This window comes from Peromyscus eremicus, chromosome 7, assembly GCF_949786415.1.
Source record: "Peromyscus eremicus chromosome 7, PerEre_H2_v1, whole genome shotgun sequence".
Lineage (NCBI taxonomy): Eukaryota > Metazoa > Chordata > Mammalia > Rodentia > Cricetidae > Peromyscus > Peromyscus eremicus.
Window position 1 is genome coordinate 32,594,513 of NC_081422.1, and position 19,603 is coordinate 32,614,115.

At 50.8% G+C, this 19,603-nt stretch overlaps 2 protein-coding genes across 2 annotated transcripts; both read left to right on the top strand.

Moving 5' to 3' along the window:
* Positions 1-2,899: 2,899 nt before the first annotated feature.
* Esam (endothelial cell adhesion molecule) lies at positions 2,900-12,517 on the top strand. The gene is made up of 7 exons (XM_059266758.1): positions 2,900-3,091; positions 6,390-6,577; positions 8,656-8,857; positions 9,006-9,161; positions 11,174-11,296; positions 11,620-11,746; positions 11,988-12,517. The coding sequence occupies exons 1-7, from the start codon at positions 3,022-3,024 to the stop codon at positions 12,304-12,306; spliced, it is 1,185 nt and encodes a 394-aa protein (XP_059122741.1). The 5' UTR covers positions 2,900-3,021; the 3' UTR covers positions 12,307-12,517.
* Positions 12,518-13,856: 1,339 nt separating this feature from the next.
* On the top strand, positions 13,857-19,023 carry Vsig2 (V-set and immunoglobulin domain containing 2). The gene is made up of 7 exons (XM_059266760.1): positions 13,857-13,920; positions 14,368-14,525; positions 14,880-15,087; positions 15,963-16,121; positions 16,970-17,089; positions 17,205-17,349; positions 18,894-19,023. Exons 1-7 carry the CDS (start codon positions 13,857-13,859, stop codon positions 19,021-19,023), a joined length of 984 nt encoding a protein of 327 aa, XP_059122743.1.
* The last annotated feature ends 580 nt before the right edge of the window (positions 19,024-19,603 follow it).

A 19,603-nucleotide genomic window follows, 5' to 3' on the forward strand; every position in this document is an offset into this window, starting at 1 on the left:
ATGTGGCATTTTTAGATTCCTGTGGTCAAGATGGAGGGCAAAGATGAGATCAAGCCTGAGTTTCCATTTGGCTTGAAATGGTTCGAAGGTCAGGGAAGTGGACAAAATTGAGCATTGGGAATTGGAGGCTTGTCAGGACAGTGATTTACTGATAGGAGTATCCTATCTGTTTGACCAGAGCAGTTTAGAAAAGATAACAAACAGGTGGGCTGGAGAGATGGCTCAGTGGTTAAGAGCACTGACTGCCCTTCCAGTAGGACCCGGGTTCAATTCCCAGCACCCACATGGCAGCTCACAACTGTCTGTAACTCCAGTTCCAGGGGATCTGACACCCATATCAAAACACCAATGTACATAAAATAAAAATAAATTCTAGGGGGAAAAAAATAACAGGTTGTCTGGTAAATGAACATTGCTAAAAAACAAGTGGACTAATTGAGGCCTTAAGTATGCTTTTTATCTGATCCAGGAGGGATGGAAGCCCTTTAGTCAAATATTTTTCAAAGACTTTCAGAATTCTTTTTTTTTTAATTTAATTTTTTTTTACATATATGAGTGTTTTGCTTGCATCTATGTATATGTACCACATGTGTGCTTGGAGGTCAGAAGAGAGCGTCAGATCCCCTAATATTGGAGTTCTGGATGGTTGTAAACCATGTGGATGCTGGGAATCAAACCTTTTTCCCTGCCCAGTCTGTTTCTCCAGCCCAGTTTATAAATTCTTCGGAAGATCTGAGAAGTGTGGTTGAGAGAAACCTATGAAGTTGTGAACTAGGCTTGCACACATCAAATGTTTATGTAAGCAGTTCATAGCACAGGTGTGTTTTGATATGGACTTACAGAGAGCTGTCTACCCTAAAAAGTGAGCCAGAGCTTGTGGGGTGGAATAGAGGAGCTTCCTTGCTCACATCTTGACTTCATCAGTGTCAGAAGTGGTTGGAACAGGAGGCAGTGGGGAAAATTTCTTTTGGTAAAAGCCTGAGGAGACTGCATCTGTGTCACATGGATACAGTCACTCCCGTTAGACCCTTGTGATGTCCCTTACCCGAGGTAAGCTATTTGGCAAGCAGCTTTTGGACTGGGATGGGCACACCTGACTCATCAGATGCGTCAGTGTCGCTGGGCTAGACCCAAGGCTTTGTACTCCCTTTTCCTGGGAGGAGTTATTTAGAGTGACTACCCTGGTCCAGAAACAAATGAGGACTTTTTGCAAGAGGAGCTTTATGGGCCTGGAGAGATGGCTCAGAGGCTAAGAGCACACGCTGCTCTTCCAGAGCACAGGGGTTTGATTCTGAACACTCAAATGGCAGCTTAAAACAGACTACAACTTCAGTTCCAGGGGTTCAACACCCTCTTCTGGCCTCTACAGGCACTGGACACGTGGTGTGCAGGCAAAATGCTCAAACATGTTTTTTTTAAAAATGCTTCTAGTATTCTGAAATCTAGAAAAATTTGAATTTGATAGACGAGGAAAACCAAGCCAACCCACCCCTAGCACCACCTCTTTGATAGTCCCAAAGTTTGAAGGTCTCTGCACTTGGCTGAGCTGCCAAGAGGTAGATTCCAGAGATGTCAGGAGCAGTCTAGTGTTTGTGCAGGCATTTCGTAAAGCCACTGCATGACGGGTATTTGAAGAGGAGCCAGGCTGGCTGCACTGGGAAAAAGTTACCGGGGTTCTACAGGTCGGAAAAGCCATTGCACAGTGCTGGAGTGGGTGGAGTGTGTGCTGCTGAGGAGGCCCGGCTCGGGTCTTCTACCAGACAGTCTGTTCCTCAGAAGAGGCCCCGCCAGGCATCCGGGGTGATGCCTCTGCTCCCCGTAACTTTGTTCAGTGGTGAAGCTCTGCCCATATGATTGGGAGCATCTTTTCCAGTTATTTCTTGGCTGTTGGGCAAAGGCAAGAACCGGTGTGTCAGAGGTGCAGCTTCGGCCATCAGAGGGCGCAGAGGTGCCTCCACTGAATGGCGTGGGGAGGGGTGTGGGGTTGAAATTAAATTCATAGAGGAAAGATCTAGTCCTGGGAATTAAAGGATCAGAGCCAGCCTAAGCTGTTCACTGCAAGGATGAGCAGGAGCGAAGACACCAGCGGCTGCACAGAAGGGAAGGAAATTTATACACGTCCCCCCACCCCACCGCAGCTGCCCCTCCCCCCAGTCAGCGTTAAGCCTATGAGCAGCTCATGGATGAGGAGCTGGGGACAGTGGCCTCAGTTTCCCGCTCAGTTTCCTTGTACCAGACTTCCCTCTTTGCAGCAATGAGGCAAAGGGCCGGGACTCCCTCGGGGCTCAGTTTCTGGAGCCCCGGAGAACCCGCCCCTCTCTCGCCCTAGGAGAAGGAAGGCCTGTGGTTTGTCGGACTATCTTGGACTTCCTCGCCCCGAAGCATCAAGCCTGAGCCGGGCTGAGAGGGAGCTAGGCGGAAGTTCGAATCCCCACCTCGGCAGCTGCGCCTGGCCCGCCTGACCTCGCACTCCATACACCGCAAGGCTCCCTTCTTCCTCCGAGAAGGCCGCCCTGCTTAGGCTGAGGACGCGGCACCCCAGGCTTGGAGCGGGCCATTCTGGCGGCAGCCGCTGGGCTTTTAGTGTCGGGCGAGGGTGGCTCCTGGACTTAGGTTAGTCCCGCCTGCCTCCTTTGTCACCTCAGCGCCCGACACCTGCGCGGAAGGTGCGTGTGACTCCCAGGGCTGGTTCATGGGGTACCACGACCTCGCCAACCCCAGTCTGAAGAGTAAACTAGGGTAGAGGCCGCGGGATCCGGCTCTCCTCCCCCGCTGCGGGTCACCAGCGCGCCGCGCCCGCCCGTCAGGACGGTGACCTCTCCACCCCTTTGGATGCCCCGCCCCCTGTCCAGTTGGTCCCCACCCCACCTCTCCATCCGCACACTCGCAGACTTGGGCTGGAGCCACCCTTGCCAGTAGCCCGGGTCCTGTGCACACTGGAGTTGCCGCCGCCGCTCACCACAGCACCTGTAGGCAGTGTGTGCCCCCAACTGTCCTGAGTACTCTGGGCCAAGGAGGGCCATGATTATTCCGGCTGGAACCCCCGAGACCAGCTTGCTGCGGGTTTTGGTCCTGGGACTGAGCACCCTCGGTGAGTTAAACCTCGGGCCTGGAGGGTCTTTGATCAGATAGATCCCATCCGAGGGAGGACTTTGGGGGAGTGATTGTGACGGGACTTATGCTTGACATTCTTGTCTTTCTTCATCACCCTCCACTTGAGGGTGTCCACGATTGGTGCTGTATCTTCTCCCTTCTATGGCCAGAACAGCTCCCAACTTTGGTGTCGGGTGTGGTGTTGGGGAGGGGGATAAGGGCCTCTCCAGGCAGCACCCCTGGGATGAGTTATGGGAGTTATTCCGGTCTCCTCACCACCCCCACTCATCACAGCTGGATAAGCTGAGGCACTAGATGAAACAGTGACTAAAGAGCTTAAAGACTTAATTCAGCCGCCCCCCCCCACACACACACACACATTCAAGCTGATACGAAAGATCCCCGGGGGAATATCTGGTCCGCAGCCTTGACGCAAGTACTTCAAGTCAGTACTTCACGTCACAGCATTTCCTCCACCAAGTTCCCTTTTTTCCCTCCTGCTTCCTGCCCTAGAAATCAAAGGAGATGCCCCCAAAGCCTGACCATGAGGTCATTTGGACACAGGAAATTTGGAAAGAGGTCAAATTCTGAGACTAGTCACACAGCACGTTCTCAGGTCTGCCATCATCCTTATCTTTTCTCAGATCCGAAGGAACAAGGAAAACAGGGAGGGGGTGCTGAAGTGTCCGAGAGGAAGGAAATCTCCTGAAGCAAGTGCTTGGGAGAGCTTCCTAGGACATCTAGCGGGATTGACGGTGACCCAGTGCTTTATCTGGAGAGAAAAGACCCAGTAGAAACGAAGTCCATTATTAGCTATCCCCTGGGCCGTTTTGCTATCTGGGTTTGGCATCTTCTGCTTTAACTCATTTCTCAGGCTACAGGATGCCAGAGCGAGCAAGCCCTAAAGAAGGTAGAGTCAAATTCAGTTGCATTGATGGGGATCTCTTTGTTCCTGCCCACAGTCTCTTTCAGTCTGTGTGCTAGTAGCGTGGAGGGCATGAAATCTTAAGGTCCCCAGATAGGAGTCTCGTGAGCTTCCGCCCTCCCTAGCCAGTCCAAAGCTTCGAGAGCTTCCTGCTCCTTCAGCTTTTCCGCTCTACGTTTGCATCTTCAACCTTGGCTTGTGTTTCTTTTCTACATTCTTCCTCAACTTGGCCCTTCTGTGTTGGAAGGGGCAGCGTCAGTCCTGAAGCAAGGGAGGAAAAACCTACATTGTCTGCCTGGGCATCACAGGCAGGCATCCTCTGCAGGTCACCCGTGGTCCCCTCCTTTTTTTTTTCTTTCAGCCCTACGTCTTAGTTTGTCATATCAAAGACTCAGAGCCTAAGTTGTTGCTGTTGGCATGAAGGTTGCCCTTGTTGGCCTCTGGAGGGTTAAATTTGTGCTCGCTGCTCCTGGGGAAGGCACAAGGCAACCAGGCCCTCCTGCTCCAAGTGCTCTTTCGTGGCTCAGAGCTTCCCCTGGAGCGTGAGAAGCCCACAAGGGGAGTTTCTCAGAGAAAGAGGGAAACTAAAAATAGTAGCCCCGGGGAGCAGGGCCCATTCGCTCTGCTTAGGCCCTTCGCCTGTTCTCTCTGGTCTCTCAGATCGGGCCAAATGATGCTATTCTTGAGCTGCTCCAGAGGTCTTCATTGGAACCCCATTTTTCTCCTGAGGCACCCAGTTACCAAAAGGTCTGACCAAGTAGGGGTCTTCGGCTCCAAGTGACGCCAGAGCAGAAGGCTGGGAAGTCTTAAGACCTCTTGCATGCCTAGTTTCTCACTGAAGGAATAAGTGTGTCTATCTCTGAATCTCACTCCCGCCCCCCAACCCCAGCCCCTCACTTTGCAAACTACAAATGCAAAACCTGGAGGAGGTGGATAGGGCACCCTTGGCGAGCGATGCTCGAGTGCATCTGGGTGCAGACAATTCCCCGTCTTAACTAGCCTTACGGCGAATGTTTCTGAGAAGGCTGGCACGAGCGGCCGCCGCCTGGAGTCTCCAGGTGCGCCTGTAGGCGGAGTCCCCGGGGGAAGTGGAGCTTCTCAAGGCGGGGTTGTTTTCGCCGGCCGAGCCTCCGGTCTAGCGGCCCCGGCTTCATTGTCTTCTGCCTTATCGGCAGGCGCAAGTTTCCTGCTCCTACCACAGGGACCCGCCAGGAAATGTCAGGGGTGGGGGATACCACGAAGGACAAGGAATAGGGGTGGGGTCCCGAGTTAAGACGAGGCCGGGAAGCGATGGGGGAGGCGCGCATCCTGGCTCGGTGGGCTCTGGGTCTCCCCAGCCTTCCGCCCGGCTCTGCCAACACAGACCGTCTGCAGCCTCTAAGCTCTTGCTGCCTGCTCACCTTCCCCAAGGTGGCAGCTAGTCCTGAGTGCCGAGTGCTGTGATCCGGGAAGATCAGGGCCCAGGACCAGGGCCGTCAGAGTCCCCAGGCTCGGTTCTGTACTTACCCAAAGTTATTTCCCACAAGGCTTTAGCACTCCACGCCCGCTCCATTCTCCAAAGGGCGAAAAGCAAGTGCTCTGGGCAACACTGGCCAACAGTGTTCCCCTAACTGAAGTTGACACCCCTGTCCACCCGAATGCAGGACGCAGGATGCACGTCCGGCAAGCTTTGTACTTGTGAGGAGATTGTCCTCACCTTCCTCCCTGAAACTCCCTGCAACCCGGCGGCACTCGCTTTGATAGCCAGGAACCAAAAGTGTTCTTGAGGATTTGGCTGGGTCTCAGTCCTGCGGTTTCTTAGGGGAGCAGACTCAATGGGACAGAGCGGAGGCCTGAGATTCCCCTAGTCTCCGGCAGGCGCGGGAGCTGGGAAGCACAGTAGTCACACTCGCAATCCGGTGTTCAGAAGCAGCTGTGGGTTTAATGAGTAACTGACCAGCCTACCCCCTCGATCTGTCATCCATCCGGGCGTGAGAAGTCCGGGTGACCTGGACCGGCACCCCCATTCTCCCTTGCCTTTCACCAAAGAGATTGGAAGAGCAAGTGTATAACGTGGGGTGTGGATCAAAAGCAGGTCTACCTTCCCTTCTGAAATCGTCCTTCCTCCACGTGGAATCTGCTCAGATTCTGTACCTCTGGATTAGAATGAATACATAAAATTGTGGTCCCACCCCCACTCTAGACGCAAGACTTCAGAGTGAGGAGGAGCAGGACCTTTGGAAAGAGGTCTCCTGTCGCTCCTCCAGGCTTTGTCCTTCTTCGAGGGACATTATCCCCCCATCCCCCCCTCAAGGAACAGACGTTGTACAGGGCCCTTGGGCTGACCAGGGAACTAGCCCTGGGAGGTCACATCTCCTTGCTCTGTTTTCAGCTTCCTTCTCACTGGCTCAGCTGGAGCTGCACGTGCCCACCGGCCTCAACAAATTGGAGGCGGTAGAGGGAGAGGAAGTGGTGTTGCCCGCCTGGTACACGATGACAAGGGAGGAGTCTTCATCTCACCCCTGGGAGGTGCCCATCCTGATTTGGTTCTTGGAACAAGAAGGGAAGGACCTAAACCAGGTGAGGAGAAAATCTTAGCCAATGACAACCTAGGGAATGTAGGGCTGAGCTCGCAGAGAACGAGGGTGCAGGACAACGGCATAGGAAAGAGCAAGTGGCCTCAAAGTATCCGGGTTGGCGCTTATTGTAAAATCCAGTGTGTAAAACCTGGTCAAAGCACAGGCAGGTGGGGGTGGGGTGGGGTGGGGTGGGGTGTAGGGCTGAGGATTGAGGAAACACGGGGTGAGTAAAACAATCTTTTTCTTTTTGGAGACCTGGTCTCACCCTATACACCCATCTTGCCTCAAAACTCACAGAGGCCCGCCTGCCTCTGCCTCCTGAACGCTGAGATTAAAGGCAGGGGCACCATGGCCTGCATCATCAATTTTAAAAGCTCCACATGTGCTGTGTGTAGGCATTTTCTGAGCTTGAGATGTCAGGTACAGGCCACATCTCTTCCTGGATCCACTTGCCTTCCAGCCCCCTCTTCCCCCATCATCATCATCATCATCATGCTTGTGTATATATGGGCTTGTATGTGCCACGATGCTAGAGAGAACAACTTTCAGGAATCAGCATTTTCCTTCTGTCTTTATATGCGTTCCAGGGATTGAACTCAGATCATCAGGCTTGGTGGCAAATGCTTTTATCCAGTGAGCCATCTTGCCAACCCCACGTTGACCCTAAACTCTTTGTATCTGTGAAGGCAGTATGGCCTCCGTCCACCACTCTGTTCCTCCACTACAGAGGACTGGCACTCAGTGGTTCTTTTATCCGGAAGCTGATGTCAGATTCTTGTTACTTGCATGGATTTCTTGCACAGTCTTGGAAAATGTATTCAAGGAAGTCGTTTGATCTTTTCTTTTGTTGGTTTGTTTGTTTTCTGGGGGTTTTTTTGGCACAAGGTCTCTCTATAAAGCTCTGGCTGTCCCAGAGCTTGCTACGTAGACCAGGCAGGGCTTGAACTCCTAGAGGTCTCCCTGCTTCTGCCTTCCTGTGTGCTGGGATTAAAGGTGTGTGCCACCATGCCTGGTCTTGTTTTGTTTGAGACAGAGTCTCATAGTTTATTCTGGCCTTAAACTTATGATTCTCTTGCCTCCACCTCCCAAGGGCTGGAATTATGCAATGCTGGGTATGGACCTAGGGGTTCCTGCACACACGGGGGAGGCAGGCACTTTACCAATTTACCTTTTCGTTCAATCCCCCATTGACTCTTTTTTGCACATATGCATGTTTGTATGTGTGTGTGGGGGCATGTGTTGATGTTTGTACATGTGTGTACATGCTCATGTGCACATGCATGTAAAAGCCAGAAGTCAAGCTTGGGTGTTATTCTTCAGGCACTATCTATCTTGTTTTTGAGAGAGGGCCTCACACTAGGCTTGGAGTGCACCCAGTGGGCTAGTCCGAGAGACCGCTTGTTTGCGGCTTTCCAGATTTGGGGTTATAAGTGCTCTACCTTGCTAGGGTTTTTTGGTTGTTTTGATCTTTTAAAGATCTTCATGCTTGCAGGACAAGCACATTCAGAGACTGAGTTATCTCTCCCAGCCATAACCTCCCCCCCCCCCCCAACACATACACAGGCTTCATCTGTGTAGCCCTGGCTGTCCTGGAATTCCCTATGTAGACCAGGCTGGCCTCAAACTCAGAGATCCACCTGCCTCTGTCTCTTGAGTGCTGGGATTAAAGGCAAACATCATCACCACCCGGCCAGCCATACCTTTTTACATTAAGAAATAAAAATCTTTTCTCTTTTTTCAAAGATGTGCCCTTTATCAGTAGAACGTTTACATCTTACAATCTACAATCTAAGTTTCTTCCATATACACTTCCTCTTGCATTTCCCCTTCTTCTCCCACTACGTATTCACCTAAAAAGCCACCATAAAAGCTGAGAGATGGTCCACATGGGAAAGGAGGACAGCCAGGCATTGTGAACGGGTAGGTAGGAAGATGGGTAAATGAAAAGTGGTTCAAGTGAGGAGGCTGGGTTCAAGTGAGGAGGCTGAGAAGAAGTCCATTTTGGAGGAGGGGGACAGGCTGAGCCTGTGTGTGAGCAGATGCATCACAGACTAGTAACAGACATCCTGTCCCCACTAGGTGCTGTCCTATATCAATGGAGCTTTGTCAAAAAAACCTCGAGTGTCCCTTGTCCACTCTATCTCCACACGGAACGTGTCTCTGAGGCTGGAGGCCGTCCAGGAGGAAGACTCTGGAACCTACCGCTGCTCTGTCAATGTACAGGACAGTGAAAGCACAGGCCTGGGTCACAGCACCAAAAGCCTAGAACTCAAAGTGCTGGGTGAGTAGAAAGGGTACATCTCCGGATCCCTTCCCACCCCGGCCCAGGGAGGTCAGGTGGGGATGAAATGTGGAATGACAAAAGAGAGTGGGGGAGGGAAGCCTGTGGGTCTTGGGGTCTGGATTTTAACCCATCTTCCCTTCTCCAGTCCCTCCAGCTCCTCCATCCTGTAGTTTCCAGGGTGTACCCTATGTGGGGACCAATGTGACCCTGAACTGCAAGTCCCCAAGGAGTAAGCCTACTGCGCAATACCAATGGGAGAAGCTGGCCCCATCCCCCCAGGTCTTCTTTGGACCAGCCTTAGGTAAGGGAATTTCTGGAGGTCACTGACATGGTGACTGAAGATGGGGAAGGACGAGAGGCATTTCACAGACTGGGGTGACAAGGGTAGGCATGACAGAATGGGGCAGGAGGAAGATGTCCTATTAGGTGTAGGTGCTGTATGCTCGATGCTTCCACGAACTTCCAAGTATACTGTTACTGCGGTCTGGAGCTAAACTGCCTGCTTCACATTCCAGTCCTGCCACTCAATAACTGTGACTGTGCTCCCATCCCCCATTTCTAAACTGAGGTTTATACACACCAACTATGGAAAATCTGTGTGTGTGTGTGTGTGTGTGTGTGTGTGTGTGTGTGTGTGTGTGTGTGTTGCTGGCAATTGAACTCAGGACCTTGTACATGAAAGGCAGGCACTCTAACACTGAGTCACACCCCAAACATCTTTGGTCTTACTAAATAGCTAAGGCCGGCCTCAAACAAATCCTTCTGCATTGTTAGCCTCCTGAGTGCTAGGATTACACCACTATGTTCAGCAACTGGAGTATTTTAAATATAAGCATTAGATAACTTTAGAAGATCATTATTAATTGCTGGGACTTTTCAATAGTTTTTTTGATTGTATAAAATAACAGGAGGGGTTTTTTTTGTTTTAGTTTTTGAGACAGGGTCTCACTATGTATCTCTGGCTGTCCTGGAACTCACTATGTAGGCCAGGCTGACCTTAAACTCACAGAGATCTGCCTGCCTCTGCCTCCCAAGTACTGAGATTAAAGGTGGGCATCACTATGCCCAACTCAATGGATATCATTTTCGAAGCTATATTTTGAAGTATTATTGTAAATATTTTAAACAAGTTATTATTATTATTAGTGTGTGTGTGTGTGTGTGTGTGTGTGTGTGTGTGAATGATGGGTGTGTGAGCATGTATGCCATGGCACGTGCTTGAGGACAATTTCGTGGAGTTGGTTCTCTCTTTCCACTTTTGTGTGGGTTTCAAGGATTGAACTTAGGTGGCCAGGCTTGTGTGGCAAGTGTCTTTACTCACTGAACCATCTCACTGGCCCCAAAGTATTACTTGAAAACGTCAGTGGGGGAATAGGAAGAAATACACAAGTATAGCAAGTGTTAACAACTGCTGGGTGTAGGTGTGGGTATATTTTTGCTTCTCCCCTTTTCTACATTTCACTGGACCTATTTATTTTATTTTATTGGTGCTATGGATGGAACCCAGGGTCTTTCACACACTGAACATTGATTTTACTACTGAACTAAACCCCTGGGGCCCATTGGACTTTCTTCCTCAAATATAAGTTGACCACACGTGTGGAGGCCGGCTCTCAACCTTGGGTGTCATTCAGGAGCTATCTGCTCTAGCGTTTGAGACAGCGTCTCACACTGGGATCTACGGTTACGGAGTTGGCTAGCATGGCTGGCCACCACTTTAACTGAACTATCTCCTCAGCCCCTCATTTCAGCATTTTAAGAATTATATAAGAATTTAAAAAGGGTGCAGTGAATAGGTTTTTTTGTGACTATTTGATAAGCTAGTACACATAAAGAGCCCAGGCTGGGCTTCAGCACAGAGTCAACAGCCAAAGGATCAGAATGACGAATCTTTACAATCTTCTCAACCCCACCAGGTAAGGAGCATTATCCCCACTTCACAGATGAAGAAGTGGGGACCCACAAGATGAGGTGTTTGAGACCCCAGCTTTTTTAGTTCCTAGTCAAATGTTCTTTCTGTCCCCTCCTCTCTTCACATTGCCTTTCAGAAACACATGTCAAAATGATGCTTTGCTTTCTGTGTGGCACTTCCTTCTAGACATCAGTTGGAACTACTGAGGAATAGAAATGGAGCAGGCATTGAGCTAGCCTCAGCAGAGTCCAGAGTGCTGCCACAATGCTTCCTGCTTATAAGGCCACGGATAAGCAGTGACTTTCAGAGACTAGAAGAAGGATTTCCAGAAGTAGGGCATGGTATATGTTTTCTTAACGGAAAATCTGGCTCCTGGACTGATAATTAAATTGCATCCATAGATGCTGTCCGTGGATCCTTAAAGCTCACCAACCTTTCCACTTCCATGTCTGGAGTCTATGTTTGCAAGGCTCAAAACAGAGTGGGCTTTGGCCAGTGCAACGTGACCCTGGAAGTGATGACAGGTCAGTGAGGGGTAAGTGTGGTGAAGAAGTATGATCAGTGGATGGCTTTACAGGAGAGGAAGATGCCTGTCTGATGAGGCTTCTCATTGAATCATGCCTGGGAATTGGACATGGTCAAAGGCAGGGACAAATGTTTGGTCACTGTCCGGCCATTTTCTACTTGACCGTCCTCTACCCCCATCCTAACAGAGAAAAGAGGGGAATGTAATGAGTAGTGGGACTTGAGGGGATAAGGGGAATATAATGGTGATAGTTGAGTAGTGGGACTTGAGGGGATAAGGAACAGATAAGTGTCCCCTCCTCTGACACTAAGGATTTTTCAGGATCTAAGGCTGCTGTGGTCACTGGAGCAGTTGTGGGCACTCTGCTTGGGTTGGTGCTGCTGGCTGGACTGGTCTTGTTATACCAACGCCGGAGCAAGACCCTGGAGGAGCTGGCCAATGATATCAAGTAAGTGTCCCTGATCTTTGAGGAGGTGGGAACTCTTGTGACTTTTCTCTGGAGTCTGGGAATTCAGGCCTCTCCCATTTTTAATGGGAAGGTGGATGGTAGCCGTCACATTCCTAAGAGAAGATTTAAAGGAAGAGAGCAAGGGATTTGATGTGTGTGGAGGGGCAGTAGGACAAACATGTAGGACTTCTTCTCCCTTTTCTCCTTTTGGCTTCTGATGTGTGACTTATCTGATGACCAGGGAAGATGCCGTTGCTCCCCGGACTTTGCCTTGGACCAAAGGCTCAGACACAATCTCCAAAAATGGGACGCTTTCCTCCGTCACCTCAGCACGGGCTCTCCGGCCACCCAAGGCTGCTCCTCCAAGACCTGGCACATTTACTCCCACACCCAGTGTCTCTAGCCAAGCCCTGTCCTCACCAAGACTGCCCAGGACAGACGGGCCCCCACCTCAGGCTGTATCTCTGAGCCCAGGTGGGGTTTCTTCTTCTGCTCTGAGCCGTATGGGCGCTGTGCCTGTGATGGTGCCTGCTCAGAGTCAGGCTGGGTCTCTCGTGTGACAGCCCAGGCACTCATTGACTAAATCTGGTGTCTCACCTTCCTGTAAAGGTCACCTGTGGTACAGAGGAATGAATCTTGGGGGGATAGCCACACTCGAGACCTCCAGTCCTCTGCCCCTACCTCCTTTTATTTTTGGAAAACTGGGCCTCAGTAGACTGAAGTCTGGGTCGAAGGAGAAACAAAGGAAGTGGACCTGAGAAGCGGGGGAGGGGGGGCTCACCCGGGGGGGAGGGGGAGGGTGTTCCACGGGGAGGGGGGCTCCACTTCTTCCCTGCTTCTCTCTATGAAGCCAGATGAACGCTGCTGAGATTGGGTACCCTCCAAGGGCTTTGGAGGAGACTGCCAGCTGGTGAAGCCCCTGGCTCTGTGATCTGTACAAACACACTATCTAATGCTGTCCTTTGCTGCCCACTCTAGCTCCCTGTATTAATATAACCTGTCCTGCTGGCTTGGCTGGGTTTTGTTGGAGCAGGGGATAAGGAAGACATTTTTTTTTTAAAAAAAAAACTAACTTGAAATTGGTGTTTTTGTTTTTATTTTGCAAATTTCAATAAAGATACTCTGCATTTCCACAAACTAGTAATCCAATCACTTTCGCTAGCCTGGGCTTCACAGAAACTGAGTTGCGGGAGGCTATGAAGTTGTGTGTCCAGGAGACTTAATACAACTGCAGGGAATACTGCCTTATAGTTCTTCTAGAGTCTGCAGAGGGGCCGTTCACGGTCACATGGAAAGGGAAGGTACCAAGAACCCCAGGCTGCAGAGCCCCTCACCTCATCTGAACAAGGAGGTGACAGTGAACTGGGGCACTTGCTGCTGGTGCCCTGGGCTTGGGTCTCCACACCACGCACTCCATTGCTTTTCCTCTCCAGGGTGAGGTTCCCCTGTGTTCTCTTTCCCATGCCTCTGCATCCTTAACAAACACACCTTCCTACTCTCCAGGTAGCAGTCCCCTTTGACAGTTGAGGAAAGACTTAGGGTGTGGTACAGGTTGATGTCCTAATACCACCCTGTTCTTTCCTACCCAGAGTGGGGTCTTCAGAACTCAGTTTCTCTGTCCCCTGTGGAGAATTGGGTGTAGTTTTCCTGGAGAGACTCTTATTTCCCCCAGCAAGTGGTGGGAAGAGAATGTCTGAAGAGTCCAGGACAGCTTACCTCCCAGGGATGGATGCTCACTGTCTTTGGCCCCCAAGGTGACAGCATCGGCCAGTGGGTATCAGAATGCCTTCTCTCCTGACAAAGACACTTCCTTGCGGAGTTCCAGTTCTGAATCCTTGTCTTTAGGGTGCCCTCCCCAAGCTCAGCTCCTTCTCCAGGGCCTGAAAGCTTCAGAAATTAGGGGGAAATTAGGGAGGAAGAAGTATCCCATAATCAGGCCTGGAGGAGGGAGGAGCATTTCCCTTACCTGAGGGTGCCCGCCTCTGCCCTTGTTTGTTCTGAGATAGGCAGTCTCTCTCCTGCCCAGCACAAGGCAGCTGCCCTTCGGGTTTTCCTAGACCCTCACGTCCTCCAGACTTACAGACGACAGCACCAGGAGACAGTCGTGGTCATGGCTTGGGCCCTGGTGGGGCCTTTCCTCTGCGGACCCTTGCTGGGCTTCCTGTGCCTGAGCGGTGAGGAGAGGCTGGGAGGGTCGAACCAAGGCACAGCGAGCTGGGGGCAGGGCTGGGCTTCCCTGGCCGGCTCAGTCCATTAGGCCAGGAGCCATTGTGCCAGGCTGGGAAGGGGGCACTGAAGGCGGGAAGGAAGGAGCAGAGAGGCAAGCTGGCCAGCTAATGAGTTCAGCCTCTCTCACCATCTAAGGATTTAGCACTGCAGGGCCTTTTCTTGTTTCCTTTTCTGTAAATACATCCTCATACCTGGCCCAGTCTTGAACCTTTTACCCACAAAAACCGGGCTGGGCCGTGGGCTCCTCCCTCCCGGAAACCTCAAGTTTCAGGAGAGAAGGGGTTGAATTGAAGGAGCGGGTTGCGCGGTGGCAAGGGAAGCCCCAGCCTCTAACAACCGCGGTAGTGTAGATAGACCCTCCAGATCAGTGGGATTGGGGTCCTCAGTCCCAGGGCTAGCCGTGGAGGTGACTGTGCCCGCTGAGCCACTGAGCATGCCGATGGGCAAGACAGCCGAGCTGAGCTGCAGTTACAGGACATCGGTGGGAGACAGCTTCGCCTTGGAGTGGAGCTTTGTCCAGCCTGGGAAGCCCATCTCCACATCTCTTCCGGTGAGTTGAGAACAGCTGTGCCTGCTGGGGTTGGCCGGGCACAGAGGACTCACCCAGGATGAAGGGTGGGCAGGGCGTTTGCCTCTTGGGGCTTCAGCTAGTTTGGCCCTACATTCTCCCTTCCTTTCCCACAGCTCCTGTGTCCAACTCCCCTAAGCAAATGTAACCCGATTCAGTTATTACGTTCACCGAACCCGAGGTGTTGTGATTGATAGTATAGTGCTATCTATCTATTTATCTATCTATCTATATTATATAGAATATATATATATATATATTCTATAGAATATAAAATAGTATATATTCTGCTGCTAGGCAGAAAAGGGGACATGAATGCCTTGGGCCTCTCCTCAGATTCTGTACTTCACCAATGACCACCTGTATCCCACCGGCTCCAAAGCAGATCGGGCCAGCCTTCTCCACAACCCCCCCACAGGAGGGGTGGCTACCCTGAAGCTGACGGACCTCCGCCCCTCAGACACGGGAACCTACCTCTGCAACGTTAACAACCCACCAGACTTCTACACCAATGGGTTGGGGTTAATCAACCTTACTGTGCTGGGTAAGGCACGCTGGGGATGCGCTAGCCTCTCCCACCCTGTAAGTGTGCACTGACCCTGCCCAAACCCCTCCGTCCTGATTTGCAGTCCAGGTACACAGCTGCATTTGGGAGCCTCAAGAAAAAACAACCCCCTCCCAAGACTTTTAATCTAGATGGTCGTACTAAAACTCCACCCCACAGTATCTCCCTTAGGGCCTAGTATCAATGTGTCAGAGACAGAGACAGAGAGACAGAGACACAGAAAGAGAGAAAAACAGAGAGAGAGAGAGAGAGAGAGAGAGAGAGAGAGAGAGAGAGAGAGAGAGAGAAACAGAACGAACCATAGAGGTGGCAGGGGGCTGAGTCATATTCCACTGGCTCCATCACTCATCCAGGAACTTCCTATTGGTAACTCAGATTTGCATTCTGCCCCTCCCAATGTCAGTGACAAAGAAGGGAAGGGCCAAGAGGAACAAAGCCTCTATAATTGGGTACCACATTGTGTTCAGAGCTTCCACCTCTCCATAAATCAGAGCCTGTTCAAAGCGGAGCAATAAGAAGTTTTGAAAGCAGACAGGGGTGCTTATGAAAAAGAGAAGGCCTAAGATCTGCTGTGTGTCCTGTATATTCAAATATCTGAAGGGCCTTCAGGTAGAGGAGAAATTGTAATTTCTCTTTATGGGCTCCGGTGGTGAGAGCTGAAACCAGTGTATATTGTATTAACAACGTGTTTGGGCTCAGCATGAGAAAGCCTTTTCTAAGACTCAGAATTCCCAGTCGTGGAAATCACTTCCGAGGCATGGACCATGATTTGGCAGAGATGTTCAAAGAGGAAATGCTGGACTCAACAGGTCTGGGGTTAGAGGATCACTGAGGTTCTTCTGCGGTTTTTGCAGTGCCCCCCAGTCACCCCTTATGCAGCCACAGTGGGCAAACCTCTGTGGGAGGTTCCGCTGCCCTGAGATGCAGCTCCTCTGAGGGAGCACCCAAGCCAGTGTACAACTGGGTACGTCTTGGATCTTTTCCTACACCTCCTCCTGGTAGCATGGTTCAAGGTAAGAGCGCAGACCATTGGGAAGATGGGATCGGAGACCTAAGATCCGATCTCTAAAGCCCATGCCCCACATCAGTTCTTGACTAAGACCCTTTCCCTCCTCCTTCCTTCTATTGATGCCGTCCTGTCTGTCTTCCTGTCGGTGCTTGGGAAATAATTCTAAATGTCCTGATAGCCCGGAAGAGAGTAGAGGGCAGGGAACAGTCTTACAGTTCCTACTTGTCCACTCATTGGAGATTTCTTAAGACTCACAAATTGCTTCCAGCCCTCCTAGAGAGGAAAGCAGAGAGTAGCATGGACTGGCTCAAACAGTTGCTAGATCTCTTTGGAGCCTTAGCTTCCTTTTGTTGGTTCCAGATGCCCTGTTTTGTTCTGCAGCTACCACCCCAGTAAAGGCTAGCAAGTCTCCTCCCCTAGATCATTTCCTGACGTGTTCTCGGCCTTGTGAGGCAGTAGAGTTCAGAAAAGCCATTGAGTCAGCTTAGAGCTATTCTGCAGGATGGATGTTTAGTTATTAAGACTTTTGCTGCCATCCAGGATCTGAGCTTATCCAGTAAGCACCCCACCTTCTGTTATCACCTTCCTGTACACGTCAGCCATTCCTCCTCCCCAGAGAAGGCAGCTGTGTGGGGTGGCGAGGGAGCAGAAGTTGCAGTGGCTTTGGAGTTCCTCCCTGGGTCTTCTCAAATTACTCCCTTTTGGAGCCAGGATTCCCACCAATCAAGTGGGGTTAGACCTTTCTTGGTAGATTGTTTTAAGGACTAACTGCATTGAGCTTTTGTGGTAGCCGTATGGATGGGCTCCCTGTGAGTTGAATGCGTGGTAGCACACTTCCTTCTCACTCTCTAGATGAAGTGTCCGGCCAGCTCATTCTCACCAACCTCTCCCTGACCTCCTCTGGTACCTACCGTTGTGTGGCCAGCAACCAGATGGGCAGTGCCTTCTGCGAGCTGAACCTCTCAGTGACTGGTAGGGGGATGCTGGATAGAGGCCTGCGGCAAAGGCTTGCCTTGGGGGAGACTACATGACATTGTCTGAGGGTGGGCCAAAAACTTCTGCAACTCTGCGGGTCCTGTCTCCCTAGACGCATCGGAAGGCCGGGTAGCCGGAACTCTGATCGGGGTGCTCCTGGGTGTGCTGCTGCTGTCAGTGGCTGCATTCTGCCTAATCAGGTTCCAGAAAGAGAGGAAAAAGGAGCCCAAGGAGACATATGGGGGAAGTGACCTTCGGTGAGCAGGGGAGCTGGGGGCAGTGCAGAGGGGAATGAAAGGTCTTGGGCTCAAAGTGGATGTCCTCAGCCTTCAAGTGGATGTCATTAAAAGTGTTGAGGGGCTGAAGTTACTGCTTAGCTCCGGCAGAGGATGGAGGGATTGGTTCACGAGCTAGGCTAGGAATGCCTCAGTTGGCAGGACTGCCCTGATCCTCCTCTTCACAACAAACGTGTGTTTTCTTTCTGTTCTGTTTGTTTTGTTTGTTTTCAAGGCAGAATTTCTCTGTATAGTTTTGGTTGTCCTGGAACTCACTCTGTAGAACAAGCTGGCCTCGAACTCACAGAGATCTGCCTGCTTCTGCCTCTCAAGTGCTGGGATTAAAGGCTGGTGCCACCATCACTAGCTTCTTTCTGTTCCTAATATGTATGTGTGCATATGCACATATGCACACACCTTACTTAATGCATATATATGCACATATATGCACATACCTTACTTAATGCATATATATGCACATATATGCACACACCTCACTTAATGCATATATATATATATATATATATATATATATATATATATATATATATGGAGGTACTGGGGGAAGGTGGATGGTGGATGCCAAGAGTTGCACTTGTCTTGAGATATTAGTTATTCTGGGTAGGGCAAACACAAAAGGCCAAAGCTCTCTTTGTTATATGCACTTGGCACTTTAGCTGCAAGACATGGAGTCAGAACAGGGATTGGTGTAGCATTTCTCTTTCTGTAGACAGGGTCTCACTAGGTAGCCTTGGCTGGCCTAGACCTCTCTATGTAGATTAGGCTGGCCTCAAACTCACAGAGAGCCTCATGTTTCTGCTCCCAAGTACTAGGATTAAAGGTGCGCACCACCATACCTGATCGTTTCTTTTTGTGTATGCATGTGCACAATTGTACATGTGTGTGCGTGTGTTTGTGAGGGTAAGTGCGTGAGTGTGTGGCCAGAATATAGCCTGGCCTTTCTAGGCAGGCTGTCCACTTTATTTCTGTTTATTTTAATTTATTGTGTGTTCGTGTTGGACCTGTGTGGAAGGGTATATGTGCTCTGTCACCCATGTGGAATTCAGAGGACAACTTTCTGGAGTCATTTCTCCTTGGTCGGGAGCTGACCAAGTAAGCTAGATGGCAAGTGACCCCCGGAAACCCACCTGCCTCCACCTTTGCAGTTGTGGGATTACAAGCTTGCGTGTGACTTCTTTTACAAGGATTCTGGGGTAAGGTAAGGTCTTCCTGCCTAAAAATGAAACACTTAACTCACTGAGCCATCACCTCGACTCTCAGGACAGGTCTTAAAATGTGGCCTTCAGATGACCTAGAGAAATCCACCAGGAACTTTTTTATATACTCAGATTTAGGCCATTCCCTGTTTCTCCTAAGACAAAGTGTATGTGTGTGTCAGGGGAGACTGGGCCTGGACTCTATAGATGATTCTCAGGATAGCAAAATTTAAGTGTTCCTGGGTTAGAGGATGACAGTTGTCTGAAGGATGTTTCTAGCCTCTGTATGACTTTGCTTGTATCCTTCAGGGAGGATGCCACGGCTCCTGGGGTTTCTGACCAAGCCTCTGTGAGGGCTGATTCCAGCAAAGGGCTCCTGGAGAAGTCCCCATCCACCAGTACGGTGACGACCAAGTCCAAACTCTCTATGGTTGTCTGACTTCTGATCCCTGAGGGGGTGGTGAGGGGGGATGTTAATAATTAAAGCCATTGGGTACTGTGTTACCTCCCTTTTCTTTTTCCTGGCGTGGTGAATTCCTCTCCGTGACCCAAAGAACACTACCAGTGAAGGGAAGGAATGGATTTGAAATCCCAGAGATGATGCTGCAAGCAGGGAGTTCGGCTGGGTCAAAAGGATAGGTTTCAACCCAGGTGTCTTTGCACAGCTCCCACCCTTCAATTCCATTTGTTTTGACTCCCATTAGTGGCTTCGTGCAAACCCCGCCCCCCTCACTTCCCATCCCCTCCCGCCTCCCACCCTGCACCCTCTGAACACTTGGACATTCCTCTTTATTGTTCACATTCCAACCCAGTATGGTAACATGCACACGCAGAGATTAAAAACCTTCCAGCCACAACCCCAGGAGCCCAGCGGGGGAGGGGCTATCTGGAGGCAGGGCCGCGGAAGACTCCTCCTACCGAGCCTCCAGGCGCTCAGGAGGCTTTTGCATAAACAAAGGAGAGCGGGAGGGGCTGCTCTCAGGGTGCGCTGGGAAGGAAAAGGGGGTGACAGGCAGGTG